The sequence below is a fragment of the Octodon degus genome, unplaced genomic scaffold (assembly GCF_000260255.1).
Source record: "Octodon degus isolate 3935 unplaced genomic scaffold, OctDeg1.0 scaffold00205, whole genome shotgun sequence".
Taxonomy (NCBI): domain Eukaryota; kingdom Metazoa; phylum Chordata; class Mammalia; order Rodentia; family Octodontidae; genus Octodon; species Octodon degus.
In genome coordinates, this window is record NW_004524781.1 from 1,764,911 (window position 1) to 1,788,528 (window position 23,618).

The 23,618-nt window shown below is 41.2% G+C and overlaps 1 protein-coding gene and 1 pseudogene across 1 annotated transcript in view; one reads left to right on the forward strand and one right to left on the reverse strand.

Annotated features, from left to right (window-relative positions):
• The window catches only part of Mlip (muscular LMNA interacting protein), a 219,107-nt gene that overhangs the window by 133,716 nt on the left and 61,773 nt on the right, over positions 1–23,618 (forward strand). The window contains exon 4 of the mRNA XM_023704839.1: positions 11,428–11,499. Coding sequence (XP_023560607.1) covers positions 11,428–11,499 — 72 coding nt within the window. The remainder of the gene's footprint in view (positions 1–11,427; positions 11,500–23,618) is intronic.
• On the reverse strand, positions 21,836–23,047 carry LOC111813615 (annotated as a pseudogene).

The following is a 23,618-nucleotide window of genomic DNA, read 5'->3' on the forward strand; positions in this document are numbered from 1 at the left end:
GGGTCCAGTGACTCGGGGTTGGCCTGACCTTGCGCTTTGCTGGGGAAGCGCCTTCTGTCTTTGACCTCAAGAGTATTTTCAGGCATGCTAGGCGTTACAACGCTGGCCCAGTGACAGAATTGAGTCACGAGATGAGATTTGGCAGTGGGACACATTTCTGGCCTCTTGTGAGAGGAACCCTATTTTCCGTCAGAAGATCCTACACTGATGGTATAATAGGATTGGTTAATATAAACATACTAACTAGTATTTAGGCCCATAATATGACCAACACAGCTTGAAAAAAAATTTTTTTCTTGTCCACATTCTTTTATAATTACTAATTTTCTTTCCCTTTTTTCAGGCTAAGTTTTCAGTTGCTCCCCATATTAACAACTATGTACATAACAGTATATGTACATAGAGGGCCAAAGGGAATAGCAATTTCCATTGTATACAGAAATTATTTGGTTTGTTACACGAATAACATTGTTTGACAATGTGATCTATAGAAAGAGTGAACAAGGTGTAAGGAAATGGGATTAGAAGGGAAATGCTGGTTTGTGAATACTCCGGAGCGCCGCGTTGAGTGCATTGAGCACGGAGCTGAGGGTGCCTTTATTTGAACACGGGTGTGGGAGCACTTAAAATCATGCCACCTTCCTAGTTCTGCTGGAGGCAGCTCTGCTCTAGGGGAGGCTGGTTTTCAGACTTGTGTCCAGTAACTCAGGGTGCAGATCTTACATCCAGAATTGCACACTTTTTTTTTTCAATGAACTTGGTACGGGTTTATTTGTTTATTTATTTGGTACAGGGTCTGCTACGCAGCTCAGACGCTAGCAAACCTCCCTCACGTTGGCATTACAGGCTTGCACCACCACCATTGGTACAGCATGCAGTACTGGGAATTGAGCCCAAGTCCTTGTGCTTGCCAAGCAGGTGCTTAGGCTGCTGAACTATCTCCCCAGCCCCTGGACACTTGCTCTATAAAGAAAACAAATTACGAATGTACCCGTATTAGAAGGAGATGGAGATTTTCAGTTCTGTGCATTGAAATAATGTTGTTTTACAGGATTGCATGCCATTGGAGGTATGTTTAGTTTAATCACTTGAAGTAATTAAGTAAAGCAATTTTTGTGATCATGTAATTAATATTATAGTACAATTCAACTTGAAAAGTATGTATTAAACACTTACTGTATATCCACCACTATGTTAGTTTTCTTTTTTTAGCTTCTGAAACTTTATTTTTAATGCATACATTTCACAAACAGCCTCGAACTCCACACATAATTCTGTAACCAAATGTTTTAATTTCGTCAACATTCTTCAACGGTTTATACGGCCTTCTCTCAACAAAAGTGCAATCCAAGACAACTTGACAAGACATCTTTACCAGCAATGATGTGTTTTGGAGCTGGATTTAATGGTGTCTGTCCATTTTGTTTTCTTCCAATTACCTGGAATAACAGTAAGGTCAACAGGACCTGGCTGTGAACTTAGACAGCATTCTGTGGAAGAACAGAAACACTAAGAAGCACTTTTTCCTCACCCTTTCTGCAACCTCTGACTAATATTGCTGGGCAGCTGTGACCAGGAAACGAAGCGGAATTGGCAACCTGGAGTTACCCATGCGGGCCCAAGAGAGTGGACCACACGGGAAACGCTGGCCTTGCAGTGCTAAAGGAGACGATTTCAGCACATTAGCTTTGTTAGTTTCACCATTTAAATACCTAATGACATTTTTTTTGATGAGAAAACTTTTGCCCATTGTGAGAATTTCTTGTATTCACAAAATGTTCCCCTCCGCAAGCTGAACTGTCAAGCTGCTTAGGGGGCAGCTCTTCTGTAACTAGCAAGGCAGCTGAGCAGCCTCTCAGTTTCCTGGCATGGTCCTTCTCCTTCAGATACACGCACAGTGCATCCACACTTCAAGGGGAACCAGAGTGAAGGGGAGGGCTGTGACAGCCTGATGAAGCACTTACTACCCGAACTTTCTCTGGAGTGCATATGATTTTTTTTTAAAGGAAAGTAAAATACAATTATTTATATTAGAAATTAAAATTTTATTTAATTTTTTCCCATAATTCTATTGAGAAACAAATAGCAATGAGAGAGTTTCAAATCAAATTGATAGGACAGTTTCAATAATTAACACATTGCATACATTCTTCTTAGTGGTTAAGTGCTGTACAAGATGCAGACATGATATCCTATTTACAAACACCATTAGAACAAATCCCTCTATTCATTAAGAGAATATAACTATATATCTATGCTAACCATTTTGAACACACAGATACAAAATGGACATTCATCTGTATACCCTTTTTTTGTTAAGTTCCGTTATTTGAATATTATAGGTGTGTAAACTCAGCAAAATATTCTAAAAGAGTCCAGTAGCCCATAATAATATTGGGTCTTCTGCTTCACTAGCAGTGTCAGAAATTGTTGACCTGAGTCCCCTACAGCTCAACATAACAGCATGGCTTTATTTCTTATATTTCGTTTTTATACTTTTCTGCTGGATGGTTAAGACCAAGGTAAAGCAGGACCTGTGCAACAAGAGTTGTAGCGTTTGGGTCTGATAAGGTCAGTGAAATCCCCTCAGGATTTATCCTGAGATCCTGTACCTCAGATTGTAGATCCTTTGTCAGTGTCAGCCATGTTAGAAATTAAATTTTATTTAGCAGAAAAATATACCTGAACGAGCCAGTTCAAGTGGCCCTGCTGGACTGTTTGAGGACCCTCCACGGATACCAAAACACAAGACTTACAGGAAATGCCATCATATTTTCACATCCTCTCATATGCTAATCATCTTTAGGTTACCTAGAATAAGTAGTAATGTGCAAACAGTGCAGAAGCATTTGGCATGTATATTGAAGCAGTAACGTGAGAAAGAGGTCATGTATGTTTAGTATAGGTACAGCTTTTCCCCTTAAATATTTTATATCAGTTGTTGGGTGAATCTATGGATGCAGAAACCATAGATGCAGAGGGCTTGCTGTATGAGACAAGATTAATATCTTATAGTTCATATTATGAAAAGAATTATTAACTCAGTTGAATATAAAACATAACAGGAATATCATTGTGAGATCTGGTTAGTAATGGAGGTTATTTTATATGCTAGTTTTGTCAGAAATGTTTAGGATTTAGCTTAGCGAAGAGGAAGAGAGATGGTATTTCAGAAATTAAAACTTGACTAAATGTTCAGTGACTAACTTGTCTGGCTCACATGTCTGATACAAAGCTGACATCTATATTATGTAAGTGTACTTTTTTAAAAATGTATTTGGTACAGGGTCTTACTATGCAGCTCAGACTCATAGTGATCCTCCTGTTTTCAGTCTCCCAGCCCTGGGATTACGGGCACGCCCCACTGCACCCAACTTCAGTGGCCGGCTCAGTAGGCCCGAGGGCGGGGCAGCATGGCATGTGGTGCCAGGGATCGAACCCTGGTGCCTGTGCTTTCCTAGGCAGGTGAGTAGTCTGCTGAGCTATTTCACTGGCCCTTAATTGTGCTAATTCTTGAAGCCATATTCTTTAATCTATGATTTCTTGCTTAAGAGAAGAAACTATCACAATTATCAGCTTAGCCTTTAGGGTTGTCATGAAGAAAATCAACATTACAGAATAATCGTGAGAATTCTCAATTTTGTATACCTATGTCATGAAAATTGTATTTTTGGAGATTAAGTCCTTTTTTAGACTTTTGACACAAATGAAGTCAATAAAATTTAACTTTTTCATGATCTTAAGTTTTGAAATTCCTATATATTTGAGGTAAAATGACCTTGGTTAACTTCTTGATACATGAATGATTATAAAACTCATTGTGGTGTTTTTAAAAACTGCCATCTAATAATTATTTTTTCTGAACATATTTACAACTAGTTTTAAACATCGCTGCCATACGCCCAAGTTCCTGTTATCTTCGTGGAAAGCGGTTCTGTGCAGAACCCTCCTCAGCACGTCCTTTGTGGTCACTGCTTTGTTCACGTTTGGGCTTTGTTTTGGATCGAGTCAGAAGAGGGTGAGCCCACGAGAGATTTTTCTCTGTCTTTTTTCCTGTTCCAATGATTGAAGAACTTTTCCTCATTTTTTCTTCATTTCCAAGTTAGGAAAATTCAAGCTTATCAAAATGCATGCTAAAGCTAGTGAATATGAAAATACAAATGAGAACTATGTACCTATAAGAATGTGTCAGTCTATTGCTTTGGATAGAAAGAAGTTTTTATCATGGGTGAAATTTATAACTTTTGTAGAACTAGTTGCTCTCTGAAACTTACCACTCCTTTTTATCTTACTTCTGACTTGCGTTTTGCTCTGTTATCTCCCCATGTTAAAGTCAGAAAAATACATTTTTCATTACAAATTATTCTCGAGAATAATAACTTGAGTATAAAAATCATTAAAATTGATGCCGGGAAACATAAATCTTACCTCAGTTTCTTTTGGCATTTGACTGCTTTGTTTAAGTTGGTAAGATTATTCTGTAGAATGATAGAAGGAAATAGACAAGAGCTTTGTGGTGTCAAAGCGTTTCTAAGCTCTCGCAGCTGCTTTGTGCTTCTTTCCTTCCAGCGTGGTGCAGTCCAAGCCCAGGGCCCTTTGTAAATTAAAGAGCATCAGATTTAGATCAACTTTGCTCACTCCTGGATCCTGAAGGTAGAGATCCTAGAGCACAGACAGCCATCAGATTAGAACAGAAATGCTTGAAAGGTGTTAGTTCAAAGTCTGGCTCTTATTTTCCTTTTATATTAAAAATAAAATAGAACAGGTAGAGTGTGCTGAACGAAATTCAGATGTAAAGCATGTTTGATGTTTCTTCTTTGACTAAATCTTATGGTCTAGAATGTTTGCATTAGTATGATATAATTGACGTTATACGAATTTCAGATGTAGTTTTAAAATATTTTGTTTCTAATCATGATTGTTGACAAGATGAGCATTTTGACTATTGCTCAGGTTACTGTGAGGAACATCTGCGTTGCTGGAGGTATAGCCCACCTCCTTGGTAAAGACTGATATCAAATCGCCAAATTCATCTACGGGGTTGGGTTAGGGTTCCCAATGTATTTTCCTTCATTTATAAGCATACTTAAATTCTTCTAGTGAGTTATCATGGTGTTTCATATGAATATTGGAGTGACATTCAAAATTGAAAATAGTCTGAAGATCTCATGTAACTCTAGTGACAGGCCTGGTGCAAAAGCTGTTTGGACACACCGATTGTTAGGTAATCAGTTGGGAACTTTGGCTATTTCATGATGGTTCTCCTGTTTATTAAGGTGTCTTTCCTTTAAGGCATCAGAATCTTTCCAGTTACGTTATACTGGAAATTTGTACATAGAGAGCTAAAGGGAATAGAAATTTCCATTGTATGCAGTCAGTGTGTAACTTTCTCCATTTCTGCAGAACCACATACAATTTGGGAGGTAAGCTGTGTGAAATGTGTCTCTGTGAGCCAAATAATTAATCCAGGCTCAGACAAACCATTAATTCAGCCAATATTGAGAGTATCTGGTGTGTGCCTTTCCAAGCTATAAGGATGTTTCAACAAATGAAACATAGAAATGCCTGCTCCAAGAGAAGGCCTATTCCGTGGTAGAAGAGACAATCAACAGAAACTCTCTTGCATAGTAAGTCAGTTGTCTTTGTGTGTTACAGGATTGGAGGCAGAAAAGCATGGTGGAGGCAGAGACAGTAGGGAAGGGGTGTTGTTATAGGTGCTGGGGGTCGGTCGGTCTTGCTATTGGAGTGGTAAGAGCCGGTGCCCCTTAGGGAGGACAGCGAGGAACTGGCCTAGAGGCTGTGGGGTGCTTGGAGGGGCAGAAGCTAGATTTGAAGCCAGACTGGGGTGGTGGAGTGAGTGACAGAGAGAGACAGAACTGGGGCTCCCTTTCTGTGGGGTCCCGGATGCCATTCTTTAGTCTGCTTTTTGCTTTTGAGGAAGCCAGAAAGTCATGATGAGGCTTCTGATGGATAATGCCAATAGTCCTGGCTGCTGTGTTGGAAGAGCCCTGCAGAGGGGGCAGGGAGCCGAGTCCGCGTGAAGCTATCCCAGTCATCTAGGCGGGTGATGTGGTGGCTTCACTTCTGTCCAAAGCTAGGAAGGTGAGGATGAGATCTCTGTATTTTGTAGGGTCAGTAACAAACTTTCAGCAGTCAACAGGTTAGTCAGCAGTGCTAAGGAGCCACTAGACTTCCCTGTCTTCTGGTTTCCCTTTTCCCTTTTTATATCACAGTCTTTTGTCCCTGCTTGTTTGTAAGCTGTTGATGTTTTTCTGGGAAGCCCTGACGTTCTAACTGATACCCATTTCAGCTGTGGTATCACCTCTGTGCTGACCAGTCCTGCAGCCCATTCTCTTGGTCTCTCTTGAGCTGGCTTCTGTGAACTGGTCTAGTGAGACCCCTCAGCCAGGTTTCTGAAATTGGCAAATGCTTTCCTTTTATTCCAGGGAGTGTTTGCATTTTAATTTAACCCAAAGAAGGAGCTTTGTGGAGAAAAAATAAAATAAGGGTATCCATGGTTGTGTGTTTAGGTGTTGCAAGCCCACATCAGGAATGGAAGATGACTTCAGAAGTGCTCCTGAAGCACATTTGCAGAGGGAAAGAGAAAATTTAATTCCCTGGGTCTGCTTAGGGCTAGAACAAAAAATAAAAACAAATGTTTGTGATCTTTTTTCTTGCATCCGCTGAATTTTGTTGTAATCTTTAATTAAATACAACACATTTACTCGTTGGTGGATTTGTTATTAGGTGTTGAAAATGAAAAGAGAAATAATGTAAACTCTGTCCCCTAAAGGACTCAACAGTGGGATAGGGATGATACGCTATTATAATACATAGAAAGAAATGTTACGTGTCTAGAATGCCAGAAACACAAAAAAGGTAAATCCTAGGCAGAGAGGGGTCCCGAAAAGGGAGATGTACAGGTGTCATTCCTCAGCTGCTTCTCCTCTCTGCCCTGCCAGGCCCTGGTCCTCAGGTACTTCCTGACAGTTCTATCTTCTACCTCACCTTATCAAGGCCAGTAGGTAGAGTGCTGCCTGCATGCTGGGTGGAAGGGAAATGTGAACTCCTGTGCCTGGGTCCAGGTTGGACTCCATCTCAGGGGCAGAATCAGGGAGACTGTGACTCCAGGGGTACAGGTAGGAGCCCGAGGAGCCAAAGTGTAAGGTTAGGTCATCTCTGCTCATAAGTCTTCCAGAAGAAGGTGACCATGGTGAAAAGGAAGCTCTTCCAAGGGCAAGGGTCTGGTGTTTCTGTAATCAGAGATTCTCTTCCATTTCCTTGAAAGTGTAAATACGGTCTAGATACCCTGGACCCAGGTGGTTCACGTTCATTAGGAGACTTCATGAATCTTTATTACTGGACCTTGGGTAGAATTTTCACCATAGTGCTTAGGGTAGTGGTGGAGAAGTGGCAGGATATATTCTTTCTGTATTCATCTTCACAACATTATATGGCAGCAACTAATATTGCCTGTTAAATGGAATTGGCCTGCAAACTGATGTTCAAAAATGTTGTCTTCTTGTTTTAAATCAGTATGTTTTGCCATTCATGAAGTGTATGGTAATCTTTGGAGTGTGTGTTTCTTCTTTTTTTCCTTCCTCTTTCCTGCTCCCTATCCCATAGATTGCCTTATTCATTCTTACTGATATTACTTGTCTTGGTTCATGTTATGGCCTGTAGTGTTTATGTTAGTTGTGACTACTAGGTTCATGTACATGGCTTGTCTTTATTCCCCTTATTGCCTCTCCTCCTCCCACCTCTCGTCCTAGTACCCTTAGACCACTTCCCATTGCAAGAGAACTGTCCTCTTGTCCCTTCTGTCCATCTTAATGTCATTTCCTTGTACTTTGCCTCACTCAAATGAGGAATACCACCTGGTATTTCTTGTCTGGTTTTTTTCACTCAACATTATATTTCCAGGTGTACCTATTTTCCTACAAACATCTCAGATTTGTCACTCTTTATAGCTAAGTAGTATTCCATTATATACGGATACCACATTTTCTTTATCCAGTTGTCTGTTGAGGGGTATGTAGGATGCTTCCAGGATTTGCATATTGCAAATTGTGCTGCCATAAACATTTTAAGTATGTATCACTGTAGTATGATGACGTTAGCTCTGGGGGGATACTATGTGCCGTTGTTTCTGGAGTAAGATGGAACCCAATAAGGAATAGTAAAGGAAAATTTGCAGCTATTTGGGACTGGTGCCTGTGTTCTTAGGCCCGTGTGGGCACAGAGCTCCAGGCAGGACATGCCTTTGTCAAGTGGGAGCCTGAGGTGGCATCCTGCCACCTGTCACCCAGCCACCAATGACTGCAGGGCGAGACTGTGCTGTGTCCAGGGTCTTTGAGCACTGTGAAGGAGCCCTGGTTTCCCAGGGACTCAAGTAGGACCCCGGGCTGCAGCAGGGCAGTGAACCCTGGATGGAGGCTCAGGGGGCCCAAGGGCCGAGTGCAGGCTGACACGAGACCAGTGCTTCTGCTGGGCGCGGGTGAGTGCCACGTTTCCTGGAGTGAACTCTAGGCTCCAGTGGTAACTCAGGTGTGCTCAGGGCCCAGTACCAGGGGCTCCTGGCACAGGCAGCAGTGCTTGTTAATCTGCTCATGTCTGAGAATGAGTGGGTGGTCGGAGAGGAGAACAGCTCCCCAGCCATGCCCCTGGTGTGTGCGGTATCCTTTCTGGAGGGGGACAGAGAGACGAGGGGCTGCAGGCTAAGCTCGGTCCTTTTCAGCTTTACTCTGCCCTGCTACTTGGATTCCCAGCTGTCTGGGAATTTGGAAAGGCAGTTCCTGAGTTGGGAGGGGCTGCAGTCTGTGTGTACCCCTAAAGTGCTTCACCTTTTCTAAACTCCTTTGCATATGTTCCACTGGTTCTACAGGTCTCTTCTTTCCTGTCAATTTTTTTTTTTTAATACTGGGTGTATATCTCTTCTTGCAGTTTCCTGTGTTTTCTAGGTGATTTTTTTTTTTTTTTTGAGTCTCTGACATTTTATACCAAAGTGGGAAACTAGTATACTTGGTTTAGTACCTAGAAGCCTTGGAATGTTAAAAAAAGTTCTAAATAAGAATAAATGTTTGGATTCAGCAATGTAAATAAGAAAGGTCAGGAAAGACAGTAGATCAAAAAAAAAAAAATACCTTTGTGACCATAACCACAATTTCTAGACTGAAAAGGAAGGACAGACATGTCTTAGAGGGCTAGTATGTGTCATACAGTAGGTACTTACTAAATGTTTTGGATGAATCTGTTGTTTGAGCTGGACATGTCCAAATAGATTTGCAGGATGTGTTAATCTATCGGGTGGGCAGAACCGAGGAACAAGAGCTCCAGGTTGTTGGTGTATGACATGAATGGAGATAAAAATGACAAGCCTAGCCAAAATGGCCCATGAAGTCGTATAAAATTTCTTTTATCATAGTTTATAATGAGAAAGTGAATCTGATGAGACGGAATTGGATGAAGACAGTATCCAAAGCCCTGGACACATTGCTTGAAGTCTGCTTTTCCTAATATAAAATTAAATGAAACAGTGTATGTAATTTGCCTAATAATATCAGCTTCTTACTCCCAAAGACATGACGTTTATTTAAAAATCCCGATGCGCATATTCGTGTCTGGAGACTGTAATCCTGTAGAGGCAAGATGGACGAGCAGGGCTAACCCTGTAGAGGCAAGGTGGACGAGCAGGGCTGGGGGAGGTTTTTTCCACCCTTGCCCTGTGTAGGAGAGGGCAGCAGGGGCTGGAGGGACTGAGAGGACTGCAGAAGGCGCAGAGCTGCTTCTTGGGGGGTAAGGGCTGGGTGGAAAGATGGGCAGCCCCAGAGGCTGTTCCTTGGGAGAGGAGTGGCTTCTGAGGTCTTGAGCAAGCTTTATCTAGTGTGCGCGCGCGGGCATGTGAATTGGTGCACGTGTGCACATGAGCACACTTGGGGGTGGACATTGGAGAGCATGCCTGCTGTGTGATTCTCAAACTGAGGTGGCTCTCTGGGTCACCTGCTCACTTCATGCCCGCGATTGCCGCCTGCTCTAACACTCGATCCAGAGGGGAGACAGGTGCGAAGCAAGCATGCTCTGCCTCTGGGAGGATGCTGGCTTTCTTTCTCTAGATTGGGCACTTTACTTGCTCTCTACTTCAGCGTCTTCCTGGAAGGGTGAATGTGCCAGCCTGTCAACCTCCTCACACCTGTGTTCATAAAGCCCGAGGTTTGATTTTGTTTGGCCAACCTGTCTTCTTTGGGATAGCCTTCGCTTTCCCTTCCAAAGAGTGAAGACTGCCCAAAGCTCAGTGCCAGCCGCCTTGCCTGCCCATGGCTGCTGGGGCGCTGCTGACGAGCCAGGAGCCTTGTACCTGGTTGATCAGCCAGAGCCCAAGAGTAATATTGAAACTTTGTGCATTTTATTCTGATCGCTACCGTGCTTATCTTTCTCCCAGATAATCTCTAAAACTGAACTCTATTGCTGAGTTTTACTCGAAATTCAGAAAGTTTTATTATTTACTTTATTAGTATTGTGTTAAGAGAATACAGGAGAATAATGAAATTAAAGGACTGGCCAGATAGCTCAGTGGATTAAAGTGCTCGTAGGCAGGCAGGGGCCAGGGGTTCAATCCCTGGGCCTGCGGGTGCACTGAGAGGCAATTGAGACTGGGTGTGGGGGCACATGCCTGGGATGCCAGCTCTTGGGAGGCTGTAAAAAGGCGGATCACTACGAGTCCGATCTAGTAGTGAGATCCTGAACACCCTGTGGACCCTTCCCTAAAATACAAAAAAAAAAAAAAAAAAAAAAAAAAAAAAAAAAAAAAAAAAAAAAAAAAAAAAAAAAAAAAAAAAAAAATAAAATAAAATAAAAACAGTTAAAAATCTGGGGCTTGTACTTACTCTGCCATTATGGAGCTAAATTACTGATAGTTTGTATCAAAATTAGTGACTAAACATTTACTGATTGTTCAAAAACTATTAACTTTTTGAGCTTTTTATGAATGATGTAAAAGTGTGTCAAAAGATCAGTTAAACTGTTTGGCATGATATTTGCTGATTAGGACACTACAAAAAGAGACACTCCTTTGAGGATTAAAAAAAGTAACCTACCCTCTCTCATGCATAGACTAGTTTTCCTGTGAGAGTATGTAGTTAATGAAAAATTTATATATAACTTTGTAGAAGTGGACGTTTTGAAGTTTTGAAGCTAGGTAGCATGTAACTGCCTCTGATCTCTAGGCTGCTGTCTTGCTGTGGTGTTCCTTTGCTTCTCGCGCTAATAAAACATTAACACGGCGAGCTAATCTTGTCAGAAGCAAGTGGCACGAGCAAGCCTGCCCTTCTCCTCGGTTGGTAACACGCCGTTTAACCAAGTGGAAGTGTCTCAGCAGTGCTGCATTTCCCCTTTTCACTTCTACCCTTGCTTTCCGGTTGCCCATTCTAGCAGTACAAGACCAAGTCCAGCTACAAGGTTTTTGCAGCAATCCCTACAAACACATTGCTTTTGGAACAGAAGGTTAGTGTCGGCTCAGCAGCCAAGTGAATTTTATGTTTCTAATACCTGTTACGTTACGTTTTCTAAAATTTTGTTTGGGAAGATTTATTTTTAAAGTTCTACGTTTACTGAAATAAAAATGTTTGGATGATTTAATGCAAGTATCTTGATTAATGTAATTGGAGACATGATTGATCTATCAGTAGAGATCAGATCTAAATTTAGAGATGTCTGGCCTAGTGCAGGAAGCTTGATTTTGACTTGGGTAGATGCTGTACCTGCCTTGTGGAATTCTTAATATATGCTGTACTCAAGAACTTTCACCTCTGTGCGTATTGACCAAGAGTTATGGAAAAGTGGGGCCACGTGGGCAGTTGCCCTCTTGGTCAGGACTTGAAGATTAACAGTGGACTCCACCACAACCACATGCAGGTACTCAGATCCGGGTGGAAAATCCATGCCCTCAGGCCACAGATCCTCGCATAAGGTCAAGTGTGGGCCATTCTTGCCACCCACGTGATGAGGAGGTCAGGCGGAGAGCACGTCTGGGGAGCAGCTACTCTCACGGGCTCCTGGTGCTCCTGTCTTAGGAACCACTGATCATAAAATTACAGGATGTTACTTCAGGGGCAGATTAAATGAGAGCCTCTTGTCTAATAAGCACATTCCATACGCTCACATGAACGCCAAATGGAAGGTGCGTATCAAAATGGAAGTGAAATTAGCGAACAAGCCTGTGACGTGACGTATGTTATTTTTATGTTGCACGTATTACTGTTATGCTGCTTTATCTCAGCTAGTTATGTTTTAGTGCATTAAATCCACTTTACCTTGTTACTTACGGTGTTTCAAATACTGTTGCTTTATGTGAGCTCTTGTTCAAAAAGCAGGAGCTGTCAGTGCTAAGTAGCATCTAGGTTGATAGTAGATAAGCCATGGTTCTCGCATACTCTGTGACCCTGGCAGTGTGGTCTGAAAGCTGTTTCTGTATCTAAACACCTTCATCTACAGGCCCCTGGGCCTCAGGGGTTCCTGCAGGTAGGCCCTGGATTCTGTCCTGGATTTACCTTTGGTAGCATGTCACAAGATGAGGGGGGGCTAACACATCAGGAGGTTGTGACGAGTGGCGCTCTCCCGGCGTGCCTGGCCTCAGCTGGACATCAGGGGGAGTCTGCATGGCACTGCTCCTACAGCAGAGACCATCCTGCTCAGGCGGCGTCCCCGGGCCTGGTCACAGTGTCCCCTGCGCAGGCACAGGGGATCCGCCCAGCAGCGAGGCCGAGCCAAGATGGGAGCCTGCAGTGTTGCAGCAGCATCTTCCTCGTGTGGCTCCCTGGAGCAGCACCATGCCGCAGGGTTAATTTCCTGTTTGGAAAATCAGTTCTCCCTGAGTCTTCAAGGACATGGTCTGGAATCAGGATTGCTTCTAAAATCGCTGTTGATGCTCTGTCTTCTCCTCCAGTGAACTGGGTCTTAGAGGCCATAGTCTGCAGCTCCATAAACATAGAGCTATTGGTGTAATTTCCAATTTCATTACAATCCCACTTCATAAATGTGTATGCTAATATTGATGTATATTCAAGCTGTGTGAGACAGGCTTTCTGTTTTCAATTTAAATAAAGTAGTTCTCAGAAAGATTATTTTTATTTTAATACATCTAAATATAAATATGATTTATTGAAAATGCCACCATGGTAAGGGGCAGTGGAATACTGCAGAAACACTCTGAAGCATTATCTTTTGGGCGAGGTAAGTTGTTGCAGGACTGTGTTTGAATTGCTCACAGGTAACAAGATGGAATGGGAATGGTTTTTCTTCTTCAGATCCTTTGTATAGTTTTACATGTCTTTACAAAGCTTTTGCATGGTTTGTGTCTCACAGTCAGAAATTTTACTTTTTAAAACTTTCTAAATAACATAGACCTGGAGATACTGAGTTTACTTTCATTTTCAATATTTATTAATGGTACTGTGCTACTCCTTTGAGTGATGTTTTGAAAATGAATCTGCAAATTTAGTACCTTTATCTGTTTTTGTAGTAGAATTTATTCTGTCACTGAAACCATAGGGATTTTTTAATTGAGTGGGAAAATTAAGAGTATACTTTTCAGAAATTAATCTATTTTTTTGCGAATCAACATTTTGGAAAGTTTCACTCTCAGATGCTTTTCTGAGATTCCTTTAACAACATCCAGAACATGACTGTGGGGCAGGATGGTATCGGAGCCTTATGGCAGTACTTGGGGTTCATGCAGCAGGATGCCTTGAAGATAACTCACGGACATGACTCACACCTTAAATATTTAAACAGTTGATTCTCCAGCCAGATTATAACTGTACTGGATATTTTACAGCACATTTTGTTCCACAGTATATTGACAATTAACAAGAAACTGGAATTCTTAAAAAGAAGCAAGATTTTAAAAGCAAGATTTTCCAGATGTTGAGATACAGGTAGAACATGCAGTGAGACAGTAGGCTGTCATTGCATTACTGGGTTGGTTTCAGCTTTCATCACTCCTAGATGAAACTCATTATTTTCAGAGAATGCATCTGGTTGGCAGGGCCAGGGTCTTCTGCTCTGTAATTCACTGTCTGCTTCCAAACTTAAATTTGTAGCTTATTCCATCTTAGTAGTCTGTCATTTGCCGCTACGAGCATATATCGAGGAAGCATTTGCTGTACTTGTCAGAGGTCTTAACCAGGCTAGACAGCGAGAGGGAAATGCGAGGCTGCACATTTCACCGTGCTTACGTTTGGGACTTCAGCTTCGGCTCTTGCCAGTCGTGGTCCTCTCGCGCGGTGCTGTGAGGATTGAGCCACGTGTGACTGTAATGAGATCAGCGTAGATCCGTGACGCTCCACAGGCTCCATATGGTGGAGCCAACAGTACACTGAGTCGTGTATACACAGTAACGCTGACGCAGGCATTAATTTTAGTTTTAATGCTGGCGCTATTGTCTATTTCAGAGAATATTGATGTTCTCTCTTTTATCGATTAGTTTTTGTTCTCATCAGAGCCTGACAGCAATAGGCAAGAAGTCAAAATTAAACAGAGGGTGCATATTAATAATGCAAGTCAATAGCTTCCTTTTCTTTCTTTTTTTTTTTTGTGGCCAGCTCAGCCCACCCTGGGAGCGGGGCTGGCATGGTATATGGTGCCGGGATTGAACCACGGTCCCGGTGCTTGCCTAAACTTGCATAAGCAGGCACTTTAGACTGCTGCGCTATCTCGCTGGCCCAATAGTTTGCTATTTTTATAGTGTGATTGTTTTAAGGTGAGGATGAAAGGAAGGATACTTACATCATGCACTTAAGTAACATGTGTTTTTATTGCCTTACACGTGATTAATATTTTTCCATAAAAGAATCATTTTTTCCCCCTTGAAAGTAACTCCAATTTTCTATTCATTTCTTTGTTTTGTTTTTGTGGTACCAGGGATTGAGCTCAGGACCTTGCGCTTGCCAGACAAGTGCTTATTCTACTAAGCTGTCTCCCCAACCCTCTATTCATTTCTTTATATGTATTGATCCAGATAAAATCTAGCCTAGGGTGAGGTGCAATTTTCCTCAGTAAATTGCATTTTTACATGCTATTTCAAAATTAATTTAATTTATATGCATATGTATAACAACAGTTCTAGAGCAGCATGATTTTATACATATAGCATAAATGTGATGATTAATTATGTAAGTGAAAGTTAAGGAACGACCCCTACATTAGGAAGGAAGGTAAACGATAGCTATTTTGAAGGTGTAGTAAAAGCTGAGGTGTTAAACTAGAAAACAAAGATTTGATATATCTTGTCAGTTGTCAAATCACTTTATTCCAAGTTGTCTGTTTAATTTTTTAAAGTATGAGTTGCTAAACTCCAATCTGATTAAACATATGGCCTTGGGTAAGACTATTTTAAGATCTCTGCATATCTCAAAAATTTATATAACACACGCATGCTCTCCCCGAGTGGGACAGCGCTTAATTTAGATTAGTACAAATGGCAAACAGATGTGGGCTCCATGTTTTCTGGCCATGAAAACATGTCCAGGACCCAAATCCAGACAAGCCGGTCACCCCCTGGGGCCAAGTGCAGCCCTCTTGAACACTGCACTCCTCTGCTTTTCCACATGCAGACTTACTGATCCTTTTCTCTACCATGAACCATTCAGGAAGTACAGTGGCTTTAAATTAAGTGTTCATTAGATGAATCAGTTTAGTCTGGGGCTGAGTGGTATTTAGATTTCCAATTTCATCCATCAGCATCTAAAAGCAAGTTTTTACTCACAGAACTATCAAAATAAAATAGCCCTTGAAGTAATAAATAACAAGGATTATTTTAGGTGGAATAAGCCTCATCACCTCTACTTCTGCTGAGAAACGATCACAGGCCTCTGCTGGAGGGCAGTCCGACGGTCTCAGGCATGGGCCCGTGTGTAAATGCCAGCCCCCGCCTCGATCGATGGGCGACCCCACAGCTGTGATGCGCATGCCCTCGTGCAGTGGCCACGGCGCTCTGCAGCAGGCTGTGCGGACTTCTCCTCCCAGCGATGGCGGAATGCTGAGCCCTGGGACAGATGTGCTGGCTCCTCTGCACGGCACTGTTTAATCCTTGTTGAAGTGTGTGTGTGTGTGTGTGTGTGTGTGTGTGTGTTTTCCGGAACTGGGGGGTTGAACTCAGGCCCTTGCGCTTGCCAGGCAAGTGCTTATTCTATTGAGCCATCTCCCCGGCCCTGAAGTGTGTTTTAAGTCCTCTTTGCATTAAACTATTGTTAGGAGCAACAATGAAAGGGAACTGGGAGTAGTTTTGCTGTGAGAGGACTTGAAGGAGCAGGGAATTAAAATCAGAGCTACTGGAAGAGCTGCCGCCGGGACGCAAGGAACACCTTCATCACAAGAAGAAAATATGCAGGTTCACCTGTGTTCAACCTTGATGGAATAGGGTTTAAACCAGGTAGAATAGCAAAAGAAAAAAAAATCCTTGTACCCCAAGAACAGGCATTTAATCGTCCAAAACTTTTGGAACTAAAAACGTCAGGAAGGTTCCTAGATTCTTTTAAAATTCTAAGTCAGTCATATGAAAATAATCTACTGGAAAATTCTTAGATCTTTTAAAAAGCAGTGCTTTCATAAATCTGCAAGTGTTCTTGACTTACTCCCCTGATTTAAGAGCTCAATTCTATTTGGACCTGAATCAGCAAATAGATTACCTGGGAGTGAGATTATTTTTCTGAGAGCATCTCCAGTCCTACAAAGGGTTTTGTATTCCTGAAGCAAGGGTTCTGCAGTCCTTAGGAAATTTATTATACAAATGCTTGGTCAGATTAAAAAGTACAGGGGCACTTAGGCTTAGCATGAATCATTTTAGGGGGTGCATTCCATCGTTATAGAATATGGTAACTCGAGCATGACATGTTTGAAATTGAATTCATCAGCTAGGTTAGGTATAGAAAAGAGCTTGCAAGTCATTTTTGATCAGTCTCCCTTTGGAGGCAGCTTACTGCCTCACTCTGTTAGGGTAGGACTAATTCATTCCATCTGCAGATTTTTAGAAGTTAATCCCTTCCTCAAGGGAGCAATTTAGAGTGATCCAGTAAGTTTGATTGAAAATACAGTCCCATGGGAAGCGCTCCTGTTAGGTGGGGAACACCTACTGCAGCTGATAAGCATATTTTCTTATAAGGATGAAGATAACGATTTGCAAAGATTTTCTTGGTGATCAGCACTTAATTATAATAAGTGCAACATTCAGAAGCCACTTTCTGTGCAATGTAGATTTAGTAAGTCCCTTTTTAAGATTTAGGTTTCAAAAGGTAGGCTGTTATATGTAAAATATAAACATCTCCACTGAGAATATTCTGATAACTGACATGGATTAAGAATCTTTGAAAATAAGTTTTTAAATATCCCATGCCTATTTGCTATAGTACAGTTCAATGGAAAATATGTCTCTAATAAAAATACTTCATTGGAGAATATCTTGAGACTTGTATCAAAAATGAACAAACATAAAGGAACTTTAACACAGTATTACTAGCTAACTTGTCACAAAAAGCAACCCATGGTCAGATTTCTGGTGGATGGCAATGTAAAATATTTTCATGGAAAAAAAATATTTTCTTGGGCTGAGGAGATAGCTCGGTAGTCTAAGCACCTGCTTTGGAAGCGCAAGGACCAGGGTCTGATTCCCAGTACCACATGCTGTGTTGGCCCTGGAACCCAGGAGCACCTTGAGGGCCCTAAGCCAGGGTGTGGTGGCACACGCCTGTAGTCCCAGCATGGAGAGGATGAGACAGGAGGATCAGTCCCTGTGAGTCTGAGCTGTGTAGCAAGACCCTGTACCAAATAAAGATTAAAAAATATTTAAGGGATTTTCTTAAAAGAACATTTTTTTGACAACAGAAAAATAAGCTACTTCTTATGGTTGTTGGAGAAGTGGATCAGAATGATACATTTGAGAGTAACTTCTAATCAACTAAAAACTAATTCTAGGAGATTTCAAGGCCATCTAGCTCAAAATAAGCCAGCTTCACCTCACATAGTCTTTAACAGAGACTGAATACTTGCTCCATTTAAAGTTTCAAGATTATTACTTAATACAAGCTGTTTTCTTTATGTTTTCAAGGGGCCCAAGTAGATAATTTTTACCTTCTTTGAGTGAAGTTCAGTCATTCACATAATTAATGAAGGTAGTGTTTAGCTCTGGTATTTCCAGTTGTCATCTAAAAATCAGCTTTATTTTTTTTGCTGAAAAAATAATCTCATTGCATTAACACTGGTCACATGGTTAAGATTGTTGATAAAAAAAATTTAATTGCTATATTGGAAAATGAAATATTTGTTGACATATTCATAACTTAAAATACTTTGAGAGAGTATTTCACTGCGGGACACTAAAGTCGTATTATTTCTGTGACGCACTTATTTAATTCCATTTATTCCTACCGTGTATACATTCCTATCCTGCTGAGCCCCTCTGACTCTCTCTCCTGGGGTTCCCCAGACCAAAGCCATATTGCCCTGACCAAGAAGACCAATGCTCCAGGACAACAGAGACGCATGTGCTAAGGTGTGGCAGGTGGGCCGTGGCCCCAGTCAGGGAGTAGCCTACACTCCCTATAGGAGTCAGGAGAATCATTGCAAATGGGGTCTGATTTGGATTTTCTGGAGGAAAAATGAGAATCCTATAAGCGAACTGAAATCTAAGAAGAGTGAGCAGTGTGTGGTATTAGGTGACTACTGCCAGTTCAGAGATCTGAAGTGGCTCCTTTTGTCAAGTGGTAGCCCAGGTGAGGGGAAGTGGAGAGCACCAGAACAGGCTGAAGTGCAGAATGCTAGTCTGGACAATGTTTTGGTTGTTCTGCAAGTACTGAACTCACTGATGGTGGATCTTGGCTTTTTTGCCAGCTAGGCAAGGGCAGAGGCTGACTTGGGGCTGAACCAGATGCAGAGCTGAGTCACTGGCAGCCAACCTAGGATTTCTAGTGGTTGTACTCTCGTGTACAAAGAGGGTGAGAAAAGGCATTTGCAGAGGGAAATGCAAAGTCTATGTTTTAATATCAGCCTAGGCTTGGGGTAGGAAGAAGATCACGGTGAACTGTAAGTTCATTCTGATGGACTTGTAAACTGAATTCACACAGTCTCTCTGATTCAGGAGTTTGAATGCAGAAAATTAAAATTATGTTATTTTCCATTCTGTTTCTGCAAATGAAGGAGTAGTTTATACAGCACCAACTTGTTTTGCAGATTATAATGATGTATTCTGGATAAAATATAGTTAAGAACCAACTGAAGGTACTGGAGTGTAACCTAGGGCAGATGAAAACTGTAGAAGAGTTAGAGCTTGCCAGGAGAATGGTATTGGATTGACTTCTAGATTTTTTTTCCTCTAAGAACAGTGTGTTGTTTGCCTGCTCTGACGCAGCTGAAACTTAATAAGAAACCTGCAAACTTAGTGATGAGGAATCAGAGGAGAGAGCATAAACTCACTTAAGAACTGGAGTGACCAGAATGCAGGAAAAGCCATGGAGGAGAGCCCACGTGCTGCCTGGAGACTTGCCGTCTCGGTGTGCAGCTGAGCTCTGGGCGCAAGTGCCTGCAGAGCGAGCTTGGTGGGGTGAGACAAGTAAACAGCTATTTCAGCTGCTGCACTCTGTCAGCCAGAGAGCTTGGAGCCAAACTAACCGCATGTTAAAATGAAATGAAAAAAGCGATATTCCTGATAGTGCCATCACAGAATCTAGAGTCTTTATAACATGTCACTCGATCTCTAATCCATCATTTCTAAGCATTCAGAGAAACAGAAATTATCACCCATATTCAGTAGGTGTTTCAAATGATTTTAATCTGGAAAGCATTTTAAAGCTATTATACTCTCAAAGGCATAGAGAAAACCAGGTTCATAATAAATTGGAATATAGGAATTCTTGGTACAAAACTAGAAATTTCAACTTAGAATTAAACAAAGATTCTGCCACTGAAAATAAAATATTGAAAGTGTAAAAGTCTCTATTGTAGATTGACTTTAGGAGAGATCTGGAGACATTGACGAGTCTATGAAATTGAAAATAGATTGGTAAAAATTTTCTCATGTGAAAAACAGGAAGGAAAAGATTGAATAATTGACCAGAGCTCCAGTGATTCATGGGAGTCTATCAAATGTAGCCAGGGTTTCAGAATAAGGGGAGGCAATAAAACAAAAATTACAATTGATAATATTAGCCAAATTTGGTGAAAGATACAAATGTGTATTTTGAAGAGGCTTACAAACTGCCAGGTAGTTTCATTATGAAGATAATCACGCCTAAGCACATCCTGGCCCAGCTGCTAAAAATCAAATATAAGGAGACAATCTTGAGAACAGGGCAGGAAGCAGACCATATGAGAGCCACATGAGAACAGCGACCAGTCATTCACCAGCAGCGTGGAGCCAGAGGACTGCAGAGTGGCAGGTATCTAACACCAGAGAGGGAAAGGAATGCGACATCCCTTCAAGAAGAGAGACAACAGAAAATCAGAAGAGATGGTCTTCACCTCAGTCTGATAAAAGCCATCTGTGACAAAACAGCGTTCAACATTATACTTAATGGCAAAAACTGAAAGCTTTCATTTTAAAATCAGGAAAAGAACCAAGGATGTACACTGTCACCACTTCAATATAATTTTGTAAATATTAGCCAGACAAATTAGACAAGAGAGGGAAATAAAATTAATAATGATTGAAAAGGAAGTGAAATTATCATTATCTGCAGATGACATGATTCTGTACATAGAAAACCCCCAAAACTGTATCAAAAGACTTGTAGACTTAATAACCAAATTCATTATTGTAACTGGATAGAAAGTACAACACTCAAAAATCAGTAGCATTACTGTACACAAACACATGAAGAGAGAAATTAGGGAAATCACACCTTTCACAATAATGATGAAAAAACGAAATACTTAGTAATCAATCTGACAAAGGTAGTAAAAGATCTGTACACTGAAAATTACAGTACTATGAAAAAAGAGATCAAAGAACATTTCAGAAAATGGAAAGATATTCCTTGCACCTGGATAGGAAGAGCCAACATTGTGAAAATGGCCATATTCCCAAAATTTTTATACAAATTTAATACAATCCTGATTAAAATACCATTACTATACCTGACAGATCCAGAGAAACTTTTCTAAAATTCATCTGGAATGAGAAGCGACCTAGAATAGCAAAAGCGATCCTGGGTAAAAGGCAAGGCGGGAGGCATCACAATCCCTGACTTGGAATTATACTACAAAGCTATGGTGATAAAATCAGCATGGTACTGGCAAAAAAACAAACACTAGGATCAGTGGAGCAGATTAGAAGATGCAGACGCAACTGTAAACATACTCAGTGACCTTATCTTTGGTAAAAGAGCCAAACACTGTAAGAAAGACTTTTTAATAAATGGTTCTGGAAAAACTGGCTTTCCATATGCTGAAGACTAAAACTAAGCCCATTTCTATCACCATGCACTAAACTACAGTCAAAATAGATCAAAGATTTAAAGATTGAATCAGAAACATTAAATTTTACGGAGGGGAAAGTAGGTAGAAATCTTAAAGACATAGGGATAGGTACAGATTCATGACCGAAGCCCAAACTGCGTGGGAACTGCTTCCAGGAATCAGGTGGAAGCTCATCTTACTGGTTTTTTTTTTTTTTACACACATATATAGAATTATATTTAAATTTAGATAGAACAATATTTACATTTCGAAGTTACACTTTTGAAATGTAAAGTGAAGTACAGTTTCAGTTTTATAGCAAAGAAAAATGTAAAAGAAACAGAATCAACAGTAAAAGTAAAATGATTCAACTTAGATTATAACATGTGGAAACCTACGTCTTCTTAATCTGACTGTCCAAATAATAAAAATATAGATAACTCAGTGCCGTTTTGCCAGAAATCCATTTATCAGGATCATAGACTAACATTTTTGAGAATAAATCCAAGCCATTTTCATTCAAGTTTTTGACCTGGGCTGCCAGGCTTCCGAGTTTCCACTTGGGAAATGTATTCTTACAGTCCTGTAAAGACTCCACCTTTGGCCACACTTCATTGTTTGGAGTGCCCGAAGCTCTGCAAGTCCTGGAGAACTGATCAATTTCTGAATCCCCAGAAGTGGGGATTAAGTGGTTTCTTAGTTGCCAATTCTGCAGAAATCGTGTCCGTCCTCCCCATCTCCACTGGAGTGGAGTAACGAGTGGACCCCAGCAGCCTTCTAGAGCTCTATAGCGGAGTGCCACTGCCTCATGAATATGTACTCTGATAGGCATCCCGGAAGGCCCAAAGCAGCCAGTTTAATCGTTCCTTTGTCATCAGTCAACAGATTTTGAAGTTTCAAGTCTCTGTGAAGAACTCTTTTGGAGTGACAGGACAATACCCTGAAGGATCTGGTTACAGATCATAAGTGATGCATCCATGAACTGCCCAGGAGGAATAGAATCCAAGTATTTCTTGAGATCCATGGAAAGTAATGAAAAAATGAAATACAGCCTGGAATTCTGCATAAGCACATTGTGAAGACTGATTATGTTTGGATGGCAAAGTTCTTTTTTAAGTTTTTTTTTCTTCTGTATTTAGGACAAGATCTACAGGATTGTACTACGTAGATTGCACTCATAGTGATTTTCCTGTTTTCAGCCTCCCAAGTTCTGGGATTACAGGCATGCACCATGTCCAGTCTCAGTCACCCTCTCAGCGTGCCATGGGCCAGGGCCAGCTCAGCATGCCAGGAACAGAACCTTGGCTTGCTATGCTTTGCAGGCATTGTGGTCCACTGAGATATCAGGCCAGCCCTTGAAGTTCTTTTAATAGAGAAATTTCCTGAATTGCAGTACTAGGAACCCCTTCCTCTTCACTTTCTAGTCTGATTTTCTTCATGGCTACCACTTGACGTGTAGTTTTGTGTCTACCCTTATATACAATTCCGTAAGTACCTTCTCCAATTTTCTCTACTTTTGGTATACTCTTCCATAGTTATTCAACAGATAGGAGAGATCCTGGGAGTTGCCCCGCAGTGGCCAAGGCAGCAGCTATCTCACCTGCATCTCTCTTCACAGGACCTCCTGACGCTGGCTTGGAAGTCAAGTTGGGAGCTCATCTTATTGAAGTTTCTGCACATTAAAAGAAATCACCAACAGAGGAAAAAGAAAACCTAGAAACTGGGAAAAATATTTAGCCAACTATCCCTCAAAACATACAATGAGTTTAAAAAAAGACCCCCAAATTCCAAAGACAGAGTCCAAAAATGGACTGAGGTGAACACACACTCCTCAGGTGAAGAAATACAAATGGCAAATAAATATGTTCAAGTCATTATTCAAGAGATGGAAATTAAAGCAACACTCAAGATTCCATCTTATCCCACAAAGAAAGGCTGTCATCAAGAAATCAACTAATAACAAAGGCTAGAGGGGCTGATGATATAGCTCAGTGATAAAGCACCTGCCTAGCAAGTCCAAGATTCTGAGTTCAATTCCTGCCACCAGAAAGAAAAAAATGCTGGGGGGTGGGGGCTATAGGGAAAGAGGAACACTTCAGTGTTGGTGGGAGTTTAGACTGGTACAATCACAATGGAAATCAGTGTGGAGATTCCTCAGAAAACTAGGATCAGAGGTC